Source organism: Phyllobates terribilis, unplaced genomic scaffold, assembly GCF_046119375.1.
Source record: "Phyllobates terribilis strain yellow unplaced genomic scaffold, ASM4611937v1 Scaffold_4__5_contigs__length_816908805, whole genome shotgun sequence".
Classification (NCBI taxonomy): domain Eukaryota; kingdom Metazoa; phylum Chordata; class Amphibia; order Anura; family Dendrobatidae; genus Phyllobates; species Phyllobates terribilis.
This window is the reverse complement of record NW_027362764.1, coordinates 772,091,183-772,110,102: the sequence shown is the minus strand read 5'-3', so window position 1 is coordinate 772,110,102 and position 18,920 is coordinate 772,091,183. Positions and strand designations below refer to the sequence as shown.

Here is an 18,920-nt window from a genome sequence, read left to right as displayed (position 1 = left end):
CCGCCCTTAGCAGCAACAACTGCCATAAAGTTTTTGTGATTACTGGCACTGAGTCATTTCAAAGCTCTGGAGGAATGTTGGCTACACATCTTTGCAAGATTACTGTAATTCAGCCACATTGGAGGGTTTCCGAGCATAAACCACCTTTTTAAGTTCATGCCACACCATCTCAATCAGATTAAGGTCAGGACTTTGACTAGGCCACTTCAAAGTCTTAATTTTGTTTTTCTTAAGCCATTCAGAGGTGGACTTGCTGGTGTGTGTTGGATCATTGTCCTGCTGCATAACCCAAGTGCGCTTCAGCTTGAAGTCACGAACAGATGGCCGGACATTCGCCTTCAGGATTTTTTGGTAGACAGCAGAATTCATGGCTCCATTTACCACAGCAAGTCTTCCAGGTCCTGAAGCAGCAAAACAGCCCCAGACCATCACACTACCACCACCATATTTTAGTGTTGGTATGATGTTCCTTTTCTGAAATCCTGTGTTACTTCTACGCCAGATGTAAAGGGACATACACCTTCCAAAAAGTTCAACTTTTGTCTCGTCAGTCTACAGAGTATTCTCCCAAAAGTTTTGGCGATCATTAAGAGATTGTCTGGCAAAACTGAGATGAGCATTTATGTTATTTTTACTTAGCAGTGGTTTTCATCTTGGAACTCTGCCATGCATGCCATTTTTGCCCAGTCTCTTTCTTATAGTATACTCATAGACAATGACCTTAACTGATTCAAGTGAGGCCTGCAGTTCTTTGGATGTTGTTGTGGGGTCTTTTGTGACCTTTTGGATGACTTGTCGCTGTCCTCTTGGGATACTTTTGGTTGGCCGGCCACTCTTGGGAAGGTTCACCACTGTTCCACGTTTTCGCCATTTGTGGATAATGGCTCTCACTGTGGTTCGCTGGAGTCCCAAAACTTTAGAAATGGCTTTGTAATCTTTTCCAGACTGATAGATCTCAATTACTCTGTTTCTCAGTTGTTCCTGATTTTCTTTGGGTTTCAGCATGATGTCTAGCGTTTGAAGATTGTTTGGTCTACTTCATTTTGTCAGGCAGGTCCTATTTAAGTGATTTCTTGATTGAGAACAGGGGTGGCAGTAATCAGGCCTGTGTGTGGCTAGAGAAATTGTACTCCGCTTTCCAAAGATGTGATAAACCACAGTTAATTTATGTTTTTTGGGGGGAGGGCAATCACTTTTTCACACAGAGCCCTGTAGGTTTGGATTTCTTTTTCCCTTAATAATAAAGACCTTAATTTAGAAACTGCATTTTGTGATTACTTGTGTTATCTTTGCCTAATATTTAAATTTGTTTTGTGATCTGAAACATTTAAGTGTGACAAACATGCAAAAGAATAAGAAATCAGGAAAGGGGCAAATACTTTTTCACACCATTGTATTTGCTTTGTTTGTGCACTGTATGGCAGTATTTATTTAGATATTGTACAATGCTGTTATTAAACAGTATGTTATTTTTTCAGAGTGTAATGGGGATACTCTTTGGCATCATATTTAGTTTATAACTCTCTGAGAGTCATTAATGTATTGAGCTGTTATTTGATCACTGTATGTTAGTATTATTTGTGCACTGCTTGGCGGCATTTATTTAGATATTACGATGTGCCATTATTAAACAGTATGTTATTTTTGCAGAGTGTAGCTATAGCATTGTTATTTAGTTTATAACTCTTGGAAAGTCATCAATGTTTTGAGCTGTTATTTGATCACTGTATGTTAATATTATTTGTGCACTGTATGGCGGTATATTATTTTGGTAGAGCATTGTGGTGGCACTGTATTGCATTATTTAGGTCACTGTCTGAAAGTGACAAATGAATGGCCCTATTATTTAGTCACCGTACGGTAATATTATTTTTATACTACGTAGCGGTATTTTTTTAGACATTGTGTGGCGCTGTTATTGTACAGTGTAATATTTTTTTTGAGAGGAATTAGTGGGAGAAGAACTTTAGAGCATTGGACTTAGGATACGATCTGAAAGTGGCCAATGTGTGGCAGTGTTATTTGGTCACTGTATGTTAATTTTAATTGTTTACAGTATGGCGCCATTTATTAAGTCATTGTAAGGCATTCCTATTGGCCAGTAATGTATCATTACAGAGGTGTGGAAGCATTGCACATCATGTAATAGTACATAGTATGGGGGGCACTGTAAATCAAGCACCATGGAGTATAAGCAGCCATTCATATGGGGGCAGGATCTTATCCCAGAAACTCAGAACTTTTGACGATCTGGACTATAATCACGGATGTGATCATCATGGAAAGCCATAAAGTGAATCGCATCTGACTCTGCGGTGTAACCAGTGTAAACATCTCTTTCAGGCTCAAAGACATCTCCGCCGTCCCCCTGATAAGCAGCCGCACTTTAGGTCTTCATTTCCACCCAAGAAGAGGTTTGCACCACCATGTCCCTGTCATGTTCGACTATTTCCACTTGTCGGTGATCTCTGTAACTGTGCACGCTTCACTGCTGGCCTTACATCAGCCGCTTACAAGGTAAAACATGCCGCACAACGGCTGCCGCTCCCTGGTGCTTGTGGGGGTCTGTGACATGGAGGAAAGCAATCAGATGTTCTACAAAACCCCCAAGTGCCAAAATAAGTCACCGAGAAATAGGATTTTCTTTGTTGGATAGACAGGAGTCATGGAGTTGGAAGGAAGGAGCTAGATAGAAAGAAAGAAAGAGAGAAAGAAAGAGAGAAAGAGAGAAAGGGAAAAAAGAAAGCAAGAAACAAATAAAAGGAAAGGAAGAGAAAGAAAGAAAGAGAGGGAAAGAGAGAAGGAAAGAAAGAAGGAAAGAGAGAGAGAAAGAGAGAGAGAAAGAGAGAGGGAAAGAGAGAAGGAAAGAGAGAGGGAAAGAGAGAGGGAAAGAGAGAAGGAAAGAGAGAGGGAAAGAGAGAAGGAAAGAAAGAAGGAAAGAGAGCGAAAGAGAGAGGAAAAGAGAGAGGGAAAGAGAGAAGGAAAGAGAGAAAGAGAGAGGGAAAGAGAGAAGGAAAGAGAAAGGGAAAGAGAGAGGGAAAGAGAGAAGGAAAGAAAGAAGGAAAGAGAGAGGGAAAGAGAGAGGGAAAGAGAGAAGGAAAGAAAGAAGGAAAGAGAGAAAGAGAGAGGGAAAGAGAGAGGGAAAGAGAGAAGGAAAGAAAGAAGGAAAGAGAGAGAAAGAGAGAGGGAAGGAGAGAGGGAAAGAGAGAAGGAAAGAGAGAAAGAGAGAGGGAAAGAGAGAGGGAAAGAGAGGGAAAGAGAGAGGGAAAGAGAGAGGGAAAGAGAGAAGGAAGGAGAGAAAGAGAGAACGAGAGAGGGAAAGAGAGAGGGAAAGAGAGAAGGAAAGAAAGAAGGAAAGAGAGAGAGAAAGAGAGAGGGAAAGAGAGAAGGAAAGAAACAAGGAAAGAGAGAAAGAGAGAGGGAAAGAGAGAAGGAAAGAAAGAGAGAAAGAGAGAGGGAAAGAGAGAAGGAAAGAGAGAAGGAAAGAAAGAAAGAAAGAGAGAGAAAGAGAGAGGGAAAGAGAGAGGGAAAGAGAGAAGGAAAGAGAGAAAGAGAGAGGGAAAGAGAAAGGGAAAGAGAGAGGGAAAGAGAGAAGGAAAGAAAGAAGGAAAGAGAGAGGGAAAGAGAGAGGGAAAGAGAGAAGGAAAGAAAGAAGGAAAGAGAGAAAGAGAGAAAGAGAGAGGGAAAGAGAGAGGGAAAGAGAGAGGGAAAGAGAGAAGGAAAGAAAGAAGGAAAGAGAGAGAAAGAGAGAGGGAAAGAGAGAGGGAAAGAGAGAGGGAAAGAGAGAAAGAGAGAGGGAAAGAGAGAGGGAAAGAGAGGGAAAGAGAGAGGGAAAGAGAGAGGGAAAGAGAGAGGGAAAGAGAGAAGGAAAGAAAGAAGGAAAGAGAGAACGAGAGAGGGAAAGAGAGAGGGAAAGAGAGAAGGAAAGAAAGAAGGAAAGAGAGAGAGAAAGAGAGAGGGAAAGAGAGAAGGAAAGAAACAAGGAAAGAGAGAAAGAGAGAGGGAAAGAGAGAAGGAAAGAGAGAAGGAAAGAAAGAAGGAAAGAGAGAGAAAGAGAGAGGGAAAGAGAGAGGGAAAGAGAGAAGGAAAGAGAGAAAGAGAGAGGGAAAGAGAAAGGGAAAGAGAGAGGGAAAGAGAGAAGGAAAGAAAGAAGGAAAGAGAGAGGGAAAGAGAGAGGGAAAGAGAGAAGGAAAGAAAGAAGGAAAGAGAGAAAGAGAGAGGGAAAGAGAGAGGGAAAGAGAGAAGGAAAGAAAGAAGGAAAGAGAGAGAAAGAGAGAGGGAAAGAGAGAGGGAAAGAGAGAAGGAAAGAGAGAAAGAGAGAGGGAAAGAGAGAGGGAAAGAGAGGGAAAGAGAGAGGGAAAGAGAGAGGGAAAGAGAGAAGGAAAGAAAGAAGGAAAGAGAGAAAGAGAGAACGAGAGAGGGAAAGAGAGAGGGAAAGAGAGAAGGAAAGAAAGAAGGAAAGAGAGAGAGAAAGAGAGAGGGAAAGAGAGAAGGAAAGAAACAAGGAAAGAGAGAAAGAGAGAGGGAAAGAGAGAAGGAAAGAAAGAGAGAAAGAGAGAAAGAGGGAAAGAAAGAAGGAAAGAGAGAAAGAAGGAAAGAAAGGGAGAAGGAAAGAAAGAGAGAAAGAGAGAAAGAGAGGAAGGAAGGAATGAAGGATGGAAGGAAGGAAGGAAGGAGGAACCCCACTATGAGTATTTGGTCAGTAGTTTTTCTCAGGAGTGGGAGCTGAAACCAGGAGTGGGTGATAGAATTGGTGACTTGTTTCCATTATACCTTTTCTCTGATTGTTCCTCTCCTGGTTTTTGCTCCCACTCCTGAGAAAAAATACTGACCGAATACTGACTAAATACTGATAGTGGGGCCGTGGCCTAAGAAAGAGAAAGGGAAAAAAATGAAGCAAGGAGCAAAGAAAACGAAAGGAAGAGATAGAAAGAAAGAAATTGAGAAAGAAAGAGGGATAGAAATAGAAAGAAAGAGAGAGAGAATGGGAGAAAGAGAGAAAAGATAGAAACAATGGGAAAAAGAAAAAAAGCGAGAGAGGCAGAGAAAGAAAGAAAGACAAAGAGAGAAATAAAAAGAAAGGCAAAAAAGAAAAGGAGAAAGAAAGAAAAAGAAGGAGAGAGAAAGAAAGAGAAATGGAGAAAGAAAGAGATAGAGAGAGAGAATGGGAGAAAAAGAGAAAAGAAGGAAACAATGGGAGAAAGAAAAAAAGAGAGAGGAAGAAAGGCTGAAAGAAAGAAAGACAAAGAGAAAAGAAAGGGAAAAAGAAAAGGAGAAAGAAAGAAAGAATGCATGAAAGAAAGAGAAACAGAGGACAGAATTGAGCAGATAGAAGGAGTATATAAGATATGGGCATAAAGTAACATCCTGGATAATCCGTACACCGATCTTTAGCATTTCTTCTGTTTTCCAGTTTTGTTCGACCAGTGAAAGGTTCCTGGTTGGGAAAAAGTAATCAGGACATGGGGATGGAACAGACGAGCGTTTCACTCGAGAATCTGGTGTTTGGGGCAGCCTACTGTAAGCCAGCGCCTGCTGAGGTAACAGATAGACCCTTGGGTGTACTTACTTTCATAATATATAAAAAAGAAGATTCTAGTAAAGATGAAAGCAAACAATAAGGCTGTGTGCCCACGATGTGTTTTTTAAGCGTTTCCGCAGCAGCAAAAACGCTGCAGAAACGCTTAAAAAACGCTTGGTAGAAGATCTGCCATGTTCCCCAATGATAATCCGCATGTGCTGTGCAGATGCTGCGGAAATTTCCGCTGCGGATTATCATTGCGGAAAAATGCGCAGCATGTCCATTAATTTTGAGGGCACGCAGCGTAATTGCTGCCATTGACTTGCATTGAAATGCATAATATCCGTGTCAGCACATTTGCACACATGGATAATATGCGTTTCAATTTTCGGATGGTACCCGGGTGTGGAGGACAGGAGACTCTCCTCCGGACCCGGGTACCATAGAACCTGTGAAAAAAAGAATAAAATAAAAAATTAAATATTATATTTACCTTCTGGCAGCCCCCGCTGCGCTGGTCTTCACTTGCCGGCAGATCGCGATGGACTGAAGGATCTGTGCTGACGTCATTTAGTCATGTGACGGCAGGTCCTTCAGTGTACCGCGAGCTGCCGGCAAGGGAGGACGGAGTGAAGCAAGACACCGGGGTCATCAGAGGGTAAGTATATATATATTTTTTATTTTTTACCATTCTTTCGGTCACACTGTATAAATCCATGCCGCTTGCCGGTTGCATGGATTTATATAGTGTCACCGAGTTGACAAGCACTTTCCAAGTGATGCTAAAATCGTTTGGAAAGCGCTTGTCAACCTGCATGCGGAAATGCAAGTGAAGACCGCTTCACATCCGCATGTCCCTGGCAGGAAACCGCATGTACAATCCGCATGTACAATCCGCATGTACAATCCGCATGTACCATCCGCATGTACAATCCGCATGTACAATCCGCATGCGTTTTTTTCTGCCAGGGAGATGCAGAAACGCTCAGTAAAAAATCCGGAGCATTTCTGCATCGTGGGCACATAGCCTAAAGAATCAAATATACAAATGCCACAATGGTATCCGGTATCTGTGCTTAGCAGCTGCCCTTATTTTTGTTGGAAAGTCCCATGAATCATTTGTGTCAGTTTACAGTTGGCGGCATCATTGCAATCATGTTTTTTTTTTTTTGGTGGAAAAGCTGAAAACTAAATTTAACCTGCAATTTTGCATCAAAAACAAAGGGGGCTTGTACAGTGGGGAAAATAAGTATTTGATACACTGCTGATTTTGCAGGTTTTCCCACCAACACAGAATGGAGAGGTCTGTAATGTTTATCGTAGGTCACTTCACCTGTGAGAGACAGAATCTAAAAAAATCCAGAAAATCACATTATATGATTCTTACATAATTAATTTGAATCTTATTGCATGAAATAAGTATTTGATAAAATAGAAAAACAGAACTTAATATTTGGTACGGAAACCTTTGTTACAATTACAGAAGTCAGACGTTTCCTGCAGTTCTTCACCAGGTTTGCACACACTGCAGCAGGGATTCTGGCTAGAGATGGGCGAATGGGTCCGTACCGAACACCTACTGTTCATGTACGGACCCCGAACACAGACTTCACCTGTAAGTCCGTGTTACTGTTTAGGTTCGGCACCCCGAACAACGAGTGTTCCTCTCGCTGTCATCTGTATGACAGTGTGAGAAACACTGGCGGCACTGATCGGTGGTAAGCTCAATATCACCGGTCAGAGCGCGGCGGTTCCCACCCTGTCAGATGACAGAGTGGGAACGGGGGGCCCGGACATCGGCCTTGCTAAAGCTGACAGCTGAGGGTTGCAGCTCGCAGCTGTCAGTTTTCCCCGGCTAGTTATTAAAAATACAGGGGAACCCACACCATTTTTTTATTAATTATTTATAGCGCCGATGAATATTCCCATCAGCCACTCCTGCTCTTACTGTTATCTGCGACAGCCGGCATAGGATGATGGGTGTAGTAGTCCCATCTGCCAACGCCTGTGACTGGAGGTACACTTTTTACCTCCGGTCACATCTGCGGGTTCAAGCGGTCATCTGACACAACCCTCTAACCGATGGTATTAATTTTGCCATCATGCACATGGCAGCATGGCAAACACTGGATGTTCGGGCCCCTCATTCATGTGAATGAGGTCTGTGTTCGGCTACTGATCTGGTACCCGAACCCTAACTCTTAATAAACTGTTTGGCGTTCGTCTAAACCCATCAGACCAAAACAGTCAGAGGTTCGCCCATCACTAATTCTGGCCCCCTCCTCCATACAGATCTTCTCCAGATCTTTCAGGTTTCGGGGCTGTCACTGGGCAACATTGAGTTTAATCTCCCTCCAAAGATTCTCTATTGGGTTCAGGTCTGGAGACCACTCCAAGACCTTGAAATGCTTCTTAGAAAGCCACTCCTTAGTTTCCCTGGCTCTGTGTTTCGGGTCATTGTCATTCTGGAAGGCCCAGCCACGACCCATCTTCGATGCTCTTATTTTGTTGGCTAAAATCTCGCGATACATGACCCCATCAATCCTTCCTTCAATACAGTACAGTCGTCCTGTCCCCTTTGCAGAAAAGCATCCCCAAAGTATGATGATTCTCCCCACCATGCTTCATGGTTGGGACTGTGTTCTTGGGGTGATACTCATCCTTCATCTTCCTCCAAACATGGCAAGTAGAGTTGATAGCAAAAAGTTCTATTTTGGTCTCATCTAACCACATGATCTTCTCCCATGCCTCCTCTAGATGATCCAGATGGTCATTGGTGAACTTCAATCGGGCCTGGATATGTGCTGGCATGAGCAGTGGGACCGTGCGTATGTGTAGTGTGTTACTAACAGTGATGTTTGAGACTGTGGTCCCAGCTCTCTTCAGGTCATTGACCATGTCCTCCCGTGTAGTTATGGGCTGATTCCTGACCTTTCTCAGAATCATCCTTACCCCACGAGGCGAGATCTTGCATAGAGCCCCAGACCGAGGAAGATTGACAGTCATCTTGTGTTTCTTCCATTTTCTACTAATTGTGCCAACAGTTGTTGCCTTCTCACCAAGCTGCTTGCCTATTGTCCTGCAGCCCACCCCAGGCTTGTGCAGGTCTACAATTTTGTCCCTGGTGTCCATAGACAGCTCTTTGGTCTTGGCCATGGTGGAGAGGTTGGAGTGTGATTGAGTGTGTGGACAGGTGTCTTTTATACAGGTAACGAGTTCAAACAGGTGTAATTAATACAGGCAATGAGTGCAGAGTAGGAGGGCTTCTTAAAGTAAAACTAACAGGTCTGTGAGAGCCAGAATTATTGCTGGTTAATCAAATATTTAATTCATGCAATAAAATACAAATTAATTATGTGGAAATCATACAATGTGATTTTCTGTTTTTTATTTTTAGATTCTGTCTCTCACAGGTGAAGTGACCTACGATAAACATTACAGAACTCTCCATTCTTTGTAGGGGGGAAAACTTGCAAAATTGGCAGTGTGTCTAATACTTAATTTCCCCTCTGTATATGGTGGAGTCAAATGAGCCCCTAAAGAATTTGGCTCCTCCTTGATAGTCCCGAATCTGAAATCTACGTCTCCTATGAGCATCCATTTCTGGCATAAATGATAGGGAGTACTTATTTGGCTGTTGTTGCAACGGTGACTTTAAGCAATTAAAGGAGCTGTCCCCTTTCAACCACCTTTTGTCCATCTGCTCAATTATTTGTGAAAAAGGAGAACTTTACTTACCCTCCCGACGTCCAGCGTTGCGACTCTGCTGCTGTCCTGGTTTCTGTTATTTGGCTCCAGCAGTAACAACGCTGCAGCCAATCACTGATCGTCACTTTTTCAGCCAAACATAAATGAGGGCGCTGGATGCAGGCACGGTAATTAATGCTTTTTTTTATTTTTACAAATAATTGAGCATATGGACAACGGTTGGTTGAAAGGGGACAACCCCTTTATTAATATTTTTCCTTGTGGTCAATATTTGGGCCTTTTTTTGGTAGGAGGACCTTATAAAAAAATGAAGTACAGGATATACAATGCTGCCCTTTTCTGCGATCTGTGAATGGTTACAAAGAAGTCTGGATGCAACTCTGGATGTGACTCCAGATTGATACATTGTAGCAAACTAGCAGATCGCTTTGTGCAGCTCCTGAGGAGGTGTTTCGCTCACAGAGTGAGTAATCAGGAGTGTATTATGTAGTATTATACTTATTACTCCGTCTTACTCTTCAGGGACCCTGCTACCTCCCCTCGGAGTCCTGCATCCAGCATGCCTACAAGTGGCACAAGGATCTGTGCTGCCTCCTGCTGGCGTCTTACAGCGGACTTTCTGCGTACTATGCCTCACTAATAAAACAAGTTCCAGACTTATCTCATACAGAATTAGGTAAGTGCAATCTTGGGTAGATGATTTGTCTTGTCCAATGTTAAGGACTTGTCGAGGGACACTAATGACATAAATTTACACAAAAAGTAATCAACGTATCAGGAACATTTCAAAAATAAAAAATTTATTGAAGCAAGATAAAAAACACATACAGTGGTGGCCAAAAGTATTGGCACCCCTGCAATTCTGTCAGATAATACTCAGTTTCTTCCTGAAAATGATTGCAATCACAAATTCTTTGGTATTATTCTCTTCATTTAATTTGTCTTCAATGAAAAAACACAAAAAGAATTGTCCTAAAGCCAAATTGGATACAATTCCACAACAAACCTAAAAAAGGGGGTGGACAAAAGTATTGGCACTGTTTGAAAAATCATGTGATGCTTCTCTAATTCGTGTAATTAACAGCACCTGTAACTTACCTGTGGCACCTAACAGGTGTTGGCAATAACTAAATCACACTTGCAGCCAGTAAACATGGATTAAAGTTGACTCAACCTCTGTCCTGTGTCCTTGTGTGTACCACATTGAGCATGGAGAAAAGAAAGAAGACCAAAGAACTGTCTGAGGACTTGAGAAACCAAATTGTGAGGAAGCATGAGCAATCTCAAGGCTACAAGTCCATCTCCAAAGACCTGAATGTTCCTGTGTCTTCCGTGCGCAGTGTCATCAAGAAGTTTAAAGCCCATGGCACTGTGGCTAACCTCCCTAGATGTGGACGGAAAAGAAAAATTGACAAGAGATTTCAACGCAAGATTGTGCGGATGGTGAATAAAGAACCTCGACTAACATCCAAACAAGTTCAAGCTGCCCTGCAATCCGAGGGTACAACAGTGTCAACCCGTACTATCCGTCGGCGTCTGAATGAAAAGGGACTGTATGGTAGGATACCCAGGAAGACCCCACTTCTTACCCCGAGACATAAAAAAGCGACGCTGGAGTTTGCCAAAACTTACCTGAGAAAGCCTAAAACGTTTTGGAAGAATGTTCTCTGGTCAGATGAGACAAAAGTAGAGCTTTTTGGGAAAAAGCATCAACATAGAGTGTACAGGGAAAAAAAGAGGCATTCAAAGAAAAGAACACGGTCCCTACAGTCAAACATGGCGGAGGTTCCCTGATGTTTTGGGGTTGCTTTGCTGCCCCTGGCACTGGACTGCTTGACCGTGTGCATGGCATTATGAAGTCCGAAGACTACCAACAAATTTTTCAGCATAATGTAGGGCCCAGTGTGAGAAAGCTGGGTCTCCCTCAGAGGTCATGGGTCTTCCAGCAGGACAATGACCCAAAACACACTTCCAAAAGCACTATAAAATGGTTTGAGAGAAAGTACTGGAGACTTCTAAGGTGGCCAGCAATGAGTCCAGACCTGAATCCCATAGAACACCTGTGGAGAGATCTCAAAATGGCAGTTTGGAGAAGGCACCCTTCAAATATCAGCGACCTGAAGCAGTTTGCCAAAGAAGAATGGTCTACAATTCCAGCAGAGCATTGTAAGAAACTCATTGATGGTTACCGGAAGTGGTTGTTCGCAGTTATTTTGGCTAAAGGTTGTGCAACCAAGTATTAGGCTGAAGGTGCCAATACTTTTGTCTGGCCCATTTTTGGAGTTTTTTGTGAAATGATCAATGATTTGATTTTTGCTTCATTCTCTTTTGTGTTTTTTCCTTGCAAGCAAATTAAATGAAGATAATAATACCAAAGAATTTGTGATTGCAATCATTTTCAGGAAGAAACTGAGTATTATCTGACAGAATTGCAGGGGTGCCAATACTTTTGGCCACCACTGTAGATACAATACTAACTGACTGCAGGAATTTAACAGTGGATACCTAAAGGCACCTCTAGATGGCACCAAAACACTTCAGTAGGTATATAGATATACATATAGGAGCAAACAAACTCCTCAAGAGAGGGCAACAGTAAGGTAAATACACAGGTGCAGGAACTATACAAAAATAGCTAACATATCTACCAAACATAGTAAAGTGCTTCGTGCATGTAAACAATCAAATTGTCCATAAAGTATTATCCATATATGATCTCCCCCTAAGGAGATAAATGAACTATAAGTAGTGGTACAGCAAGAGTACTTACTAGTGAGTGCCAAATAGTAGTGCCAGCACCTACGCGCGTTTCAGCGTGTGCCTTCTTCCGGGGGTGTGACTTAACTTTATAGCTTTTTACTTGGTGTTAATACCTTCTGAATCTAGAGATTTTTTTTTTGTTCCCCCACCTCTCCATTCCTGAGATATGGCCTCCTCTTCCCTTTATGTAAATCTAGCATTTTAGCCAAATGGGCGTGATACTTAATTATGTTGTATGAGAATCTTCTTGATGTTCACACCCCATTGGCTAACAAGACTAGATTTACATGCAGGATATCCTTGAGATATCAGACACAACCCTAGCAGTAATGATTTTATAGGGGAAATTCCTCAAAACTACGTGATGTGCAATGGAGAGGGAGAAATGTGCAGTAAGTTTGCGAAGGAATCTGCAGCAGATTATCTCCTGAGGATACTGTGCAGTGAATAAGTCCTGTGCAGAGGAAAACTAACATGCCACAATTCTATCTCTGATTGCGCTAAAACAATGTGAAGAATGTGCCACATTTCAAAGTTGTTGATTTTTTTTAGGTAAAAGGGTATATATTAGAGATGTGCGAATCCATCTATGGAGGATCGAGCTTGCGTCCAATTTCCTGACATTTGGGGTTTAACACAAATTCAAACATTTTGAGATTCAATTCAAGTTTCGCAAAACAAAGAAAGCTTCTCCGTCAACATCTCCCACATTACTAAAGCATCAGAGAGCAGACTAACGTCATTTTGCATTGCCGAGTTGCTTCCTTATAATGTCCTACAGCTACAACATCTAACAGATTATCATACCTTGTAGAGTGATGATCAGTACTAGGGCTCTTATGGTTAGCAGGGTCCTCTCTCTCTCTATCCTGTAGAGTGTAATCTCTTATGGTAAGAGGGGTCCTCTGTCTCTATCCTGTACAGTGTAAGGTCTTACGGTAAGTGGGGTCCTCTCTTTCTCGTCTGTAGAGTGGAAGCTCCTATGATCAGCAAGGTACTCTCTCTCTCCAGTGGAGTGTAAGCTCTTATGGTCAGCGGGGTACTTGCTCTCTCTCTCTCTCCTGTAGAGTGTAAGCTCTTATAGTCACTGTGGTCCTCTCTCTCTCCTGTAGAGTGTAAGCTCTTATGGTCAGTGGGGTACTCTCTCTCTTCTGTAGAGTGTTAGCTCTTATGGTCAGTGAGGTCCTCTCTCGCTCTCCTGTAGAGTGTAAGCTCTTATTGTCACTGGGGTCCTCTCTCTCTCTCTCTCCTGTAGAGTGTAAGCTCTTATGGTCAGCGGGGTCCTCTCTCTCTCTCCTGTAGAGTGTAAGCTCTTATGGTCAGCAGGGTCCTCTCTCTCCTGTAGAGTGTAAGCTCTTATGATCTGTGGGGTCCTCTCTCTTTCCTGTAGAGTGTAAGCTCTTATGGTCAGCGGGGTCCTCTCTTTCTCTCCTGTAGAGTGTAGGCTCTTATTGTCAGCAGGGTCCTCTCTCTCCTGTAGAGTGTATGCTCTTATAGTCAGTGAGGTCCTCTCTCTCTCTCCTGTAGAGTGTAAGCTCTTATGGTCAGTGGGGTCCTCTCTCTCTCCTGTAGAGTGTAAGCTCTTATGGTCAGCAGGGTCCTCTCTCTCCTGTAGAGTGTAAGCTCTTATGGTCAGTGGGGTCTTCTCTCTCCTGTAGAGTGTAAGTTCTTATGATCAGTGGGGTCCTCTCTCTTTTCTGTAGAGTGTAAGCTCATATGATCAGCAGGGTCATCTCTCTCCTGTGGAGTGTAAGCTCTTATGATCAGCAGCGTCCTCTCTCTCTCCTGTGGAGTGTAAGCTCTTATGGTCAATGGGGTCCTCTTTCTCTCTTCTGTAGACTGTAAGCTCTTATAGTTAGCAGGGCCCTCTCTCTCTCTTCTGTAGAGTGTAAGCTCTTATGGTCAGCTGGGTCCTCTCTCTCTCTCCTATAGAGTGTAAGCTCTTATAATCTGTGAGGTCCTCTGTCTCCACTAGAGTGTAAGCTACTATGATCAGCAGGTTACTCTCTCTCTCCTGTAGTGTGTAAGCTCTTATGGTCAGCGGAGTCCTCTCTCTCCTGTAGAGTGTAAGCTCTTATAGTCAGTGGGGTCCTCTCTCTCTTTCCTGTAAAGTGTAAGCTCTTATGATCAGTGAGGTCCTCTCTCTCCTGTAGAGTGTAAGCTCTTGTAGTCAGTGGGGTCCTCTCTCTCTCCTGTAGAGTGTAAGCTCTTGTTGTCACTGAGTTCCTCCCTCTCTCTCTCTCCTGTAGAGTGTAAGCTCTTATGGTCAGCGGGGTCCTCTTTCTCTCTCTCCTGTAGAGTATAAGCTCGTATGGTCAGCAGGGTCCTCTCTCTCCTGTAGAGTGTAAGCTCTTATGATCTGTGGGGTCCTCTCTCTTTTCTGTAGAGTGTAAGCTCTTATGGTCAGTGGGGTCCTCTCTCTTTCCTGTGGAGCGTAAGCTCTTATTGTCAGCGGGGTCCTCTCTCTCTCTCCTGTAGAGTGTAAGCTCTTATGGTCAGCAGGGTCCTCTCTCTCCTGTAAAGTGTAAGCTCTTATGGTCTGCAGGGTCCTCTCTCTCTCTCCTGTAGAGTGTAAGCTCTTATAGTCAGTGGGGTCCTCTCTCTCTTCTGTAGAGTGTAAGCTCTTATAGTCAGTGAGGTCCTCTCTCTCTCTCTCCTGTAGAGTGTAAGCTCTTATGGTCAATGGGGTCCTCTCTCTCCTGTAGAGTGTAAGCTCTTATGGTCAGTGGGGTCTTCTCTCTCCCGTAGAGTGTAAGCTCTTATGATCAGTGGGGTCCTCTCTCTTTTCTGTAGAGTGTAAGCTCTTATGATCAGCAGGGTCCTCTCTCTCTCCTGTGGAGTGTATGCTCTTATGGTCAGTGGGGTCCTCTTTCTCTCTTCTGTAGAGTGTAAGCTCTTACAGTTAGCAGGGCCCTCTCTCTCTCTTCAGTAGAGTGTAAGCTCTTATGGTCAGCAGGGTACTCTCTCTCTTGCTCCTGTAGAGTGTAAGCTCTTATGGTCAGCGGGGTCCTCTCTCTCTCCTGTAGAGTGTAAGCTCTTATGATCAGTGAGGTCCTCTGTCTCCTGTAGAGTTTAAGCTACTATGATCAGCAGGGTACTCTCTCTCTCCTGTAGAGTGTAAGCTCTTATGGTCAGTGTGGTCCTCTCTTTCTCTCTCCTGTAGAGTATAAGCTCTTATGGTCAGCAGGGTCCTCTCTCTCCTGTAGAGTGTAAGCTCTTATAGTCAGTGGGGTTCTCTCTCTCTTCTGTAGAATGTAAGCTCTTATGGTCAGCAGGGTCCTCTCTCTCTCGTGTAGAGTGTAAGCTCTTATGATCAGTGGGATCCTCTCTCTTTTCTGTAGAATGTAAGCTCTTATGATCAGCAGGGTCCCCTCTCTCTCCTGTGGAGTGTAAGCTCTTATGATCAGCGGGGTCCTCTCTCTCTCCTGTGGAGTGTAAGCTCTTATGGTCAGTGGGGTGCTCTTTCTCCTGTAGAGTGTAAGCTCTTATAGTTAGCAGGGCCCTCTCTCTCTCTTCTGTAGAGGTTAAGCTCTTACGGCCAGTGGAGTCCTCTCTCTCTCGCTCCTGTAGAGTGTAAGCTCTTATGATCAGTGAGGCCCTCTGTCTCCTGTAGAGTGTAAGCTCCTATAATTAGCAGGGTCCTCTCTCTGCTGTAGAGTGTAAGCTCTTATAGTCAGTGGGGTCCTCTCTCTCTTCTGTTGTGTAAGCTCTTATAGTCAGTGAGGTCCTCTCTCTCTCCTGTAGAGTGTAAGCTCTTATGGTCAGCGGGGTCCTCTCTCTCTCCTGTAGAGTGTAAGCTCTTATGGTCAGCAGGGTCCTCTTTCTCCTGTAGAGTGTAAGCTCTCATGATCTGTGGGGTCCTCTCTCTTTCCTGTAGAGTGTAAGCTCTTATGGTCAGCAGGGTCCTCTCTCTCCTGTAGAGTGTAAGCTCTTATGGTCATTGGGGTCCTCTCTCTTTCCTGTGGAGCGTAAGCTCTTATTGTAAGCGGGGTCCTCTCTCTCTCTCCTGTAGAATGTAAGCTCTTATGGTCAGCAGGGTCCTCTCTCTCCTGTAGAGTGTAAGCTCTTATAGTCAGTGAGGTCCTCTCTCTCTTCTGTAGAGTGTAAGCACTTATGGTCAGTGGGGTCCTCTCTCTCTCCTCTAGAGTGTAAGCTCTTATGGTCAGCGGGGTCTTCTCTCTTCTGTAGAGTGTAAGCTCTTATGGTCATTGGGTCCTCTCTCTCCTGTAGAGTGTAAGCTCTTATGGTCAATGGGGTCTTCTCTCTCCTGTAGAGTGTAAGCTCTTATGATCAGTGGGGACCTCTCTCTTTTCTGTAGAGTGTAAGCTCTTATGATCAGTGGGGTCTTCTCTCTCCTGTAGAGTGTAAGCTCTTATGGTCAATGGGGTCTTCTCTCTCCTGTAGAGTGTAAGCTCTTATGATCAGTGGGAACCTCTCTCTTTTCTGTAGAGTGTAAGCTCTTATGATCAGCAGGGTCTTCTCTCTCTCCTGTGGAGTGTAAGCTCTTATGATCAGCAGGGTCTTCTCTCCTGTGGAGTGTAAGCTCTTATGGTCAGCGGGGTCCTCTCTCTCTCTCCTGTAAAGTGTAAGCTCTTATAGTCAGTGAGGTCCTCTCTCTCTCTCTCCTGTAGAGTGTAAGCTCTTATAGTCAGTGAGGTCCTCTCTCTCTCTCCTGTGGAGTGTAAGCTCTTATGGTCAGTGAGGTCCTCTCTCTCTCTCTCCCACGTGTATTTCCCAAGCAATTACAACCTTTCCAGGATCGAAATTCGCGCAAATTTATTTGCCGCAAATCAAATTTTTGTTGAAAATTCGTCAAATTTGAATTTCACAAGATTTACAAAACAGAAGAGCTGTAAAAACTTTTTCTGGAGCAAATGATATACCACTCGTGTGGTACAATAAAGAATTATATCTAATTCACCTATAGTCATGCCAGTTCTCCCCCTTCAGGCACCATTTTGAAAAATTTTAGGGATAATTTGCACAACTTTAATCGCTAACAAAATAAAAACATTTTAGCAAAATCCTCCCAAATATTCTAAAATTAAAGCTAAGACATCGAGGACCTAAAAGACCCGAAAAATAATAGTTTTGTTTTTTATCCTAGAATTATTGGTTTTGTCCAGTTTGTTCCCTTTGTTTAAATATTCACAAAACTGCTTTATGTATGTATCTTGGGACTGATGTATGACCGTGTAATGTTCCTGTCAAAGGTCTGTTTTCCGCAGGACTGTACTGCGAATGCAGATTAGTAAAGGGATATAATTATAATGTTATTTTAATTTATTTTCTTTAATTAGAGGATCTGGCGCCTGATAAGACTTTATCACAACTCTGTCATGATCTGCAGGTAAGTCAGCGGCGATTCACGCTCTGCTCTATACTGTCTTTTACCTACAAGGTGATTATTGGTTGAACTGAGTCTATACAGTGATGTCGTGTGGTTGACAGATTTGTATTTAAGTTATTTAATGCAAATCGAATTTTCCTGCTGTCAGAAAAAAATAAATATTGGGTCAAAAAAAAAAACCCCTCACTTTGACGCTTCCCTGTCCCGACCACAGCATGGGGTGCTCTGTGCTTCCTCTCGTTTTCTCTTCCCATAGTCTTCACTTGGCACCAGGTTTCCGGCACTGTGTTGACCTCAGATGGTTACGGCACAATTTTATGATGTGCTTCACCCAAGACCTAGTTAGTGCCTCGGACGACACGTGTCATGTTGCTATGATGCACGCCATGATGTCTGAGGCTGACTCGGTGTCAGAGCCCGATGCCAAGTGAAGAGTGCGGAAGAAGATGCAATAAAAGGCAGGAGCACAAGACAAAGGATAGAAAGGCGGCGAGGATTTTTTTTCACCATTTTGCTCAGTACAATGGCTGCCATTTTACTACATTTGTGCGACGCAATTCACAAAAAAAGTTGAATCTTGGAAAATTTTAATTTTTGTTAAATTTGAGGTTTGCCTGAAACGGATTCACTGTTATATATTGTTCAACTTTTTTTTATTTTTTCGAACTTTTTGGTGTTTTTTTTTTAATTGTTTCATTACCCTATCCTTAAATGGGTTGTTCACTACTCGGACAAACACTTCTGAATCTCTATGTATCTATGTAGGATTATAACAACCAGGTTTCTCTCCTTCTCGAGTCTCTTGGACTTGGTCCATTTGACGACTGTCTCTCATAATCCTCAATTTCATACGTTATTGTCATAAAGTTGTGATCTTTGCCTTCCCCTCCCCTGGTCTACATTTCTTATCTCGGCCAATACATTGGATTTCAGTAACATTTATTAGCTTTCTTCTTGACTCTCAATTAGTGATGAGTAAGCATGTTCTGTTAACTCTTTCGGCGAGCATGCTCAGGTGCTCGCCGAGTATCTTCAGCGTGCTCCGGTGTTATGTTTTCGTCACTCCGTGCTCATGATATGCGACTGTTTGACAGCTTTAATACATGTGAGGAATGCCTAACAAACATGCATTCCTCACATGTATTAAAGCTGTCAAACAGTCGCAAATCATGAGCACGGAGTGCCGAAAACATAACACCCGAGCACGCTGAAGATACTCGGAAAACACCCGAGCATGCTCGTAAATCTCGAGTAACAAGCATGCTCGCTCATCACTACTCTCAATCTCCATGTCTTGTGTTCCTTATCATCAATTCCTCTTCCCTGTTAACTTCACTACCTAATCAAGTCATCATGTTCAGATGGCAACTAAATGGCTAGCTATAACTGAAAAGTGAGTTTCTGCCTTCAGCTGCTGAAGCCTCGGCTCCGATTGCCACCATTAAAGGACCTGATGGTGGCCGTGGCTTTGCCTATGACCTTCTCTATTCCAAATGTATCAAGATCATTTGATCTTCGATCAAGGACTTTTCTTCCACAGTCAACTTTTCATAAATTCACTTACTCATTCCATCCACTGAC

At 43.2% G+C, this 18,920-nt stretch overlaps 1 protein-coding gene across 1 annotated transcript in view; it reads left to right on the top strand.

Annotated features, from left to right (window-relative positions):
• Positions 1-18,920, top strand: part of FAM135B (family with sequence similarity 135 member B) — a 337,247-nt gene that overhangs the window by 221,766 nt on the left and 96,561 nt on the right. The window contains exons 6-9 of the mRNA XM_073679922.1: positions 2,344-2,517; positions 5,414-5,540; positions 9,752-9,905; positions 17,290-17,339. Coding sequence (XP_073536023.1) covers positions 2,344-2,517; positions 5,414-5,540; positions 9,752-9,905; positions 17,290-17,339 — 505 coding nt within the window. The remainder of the gene's footprint in view (positions 1-2,343; positions 2,518-5,413; positions 5,541-9,751; positions 9,906-17,289; positions 17,340-18,920) is intronic.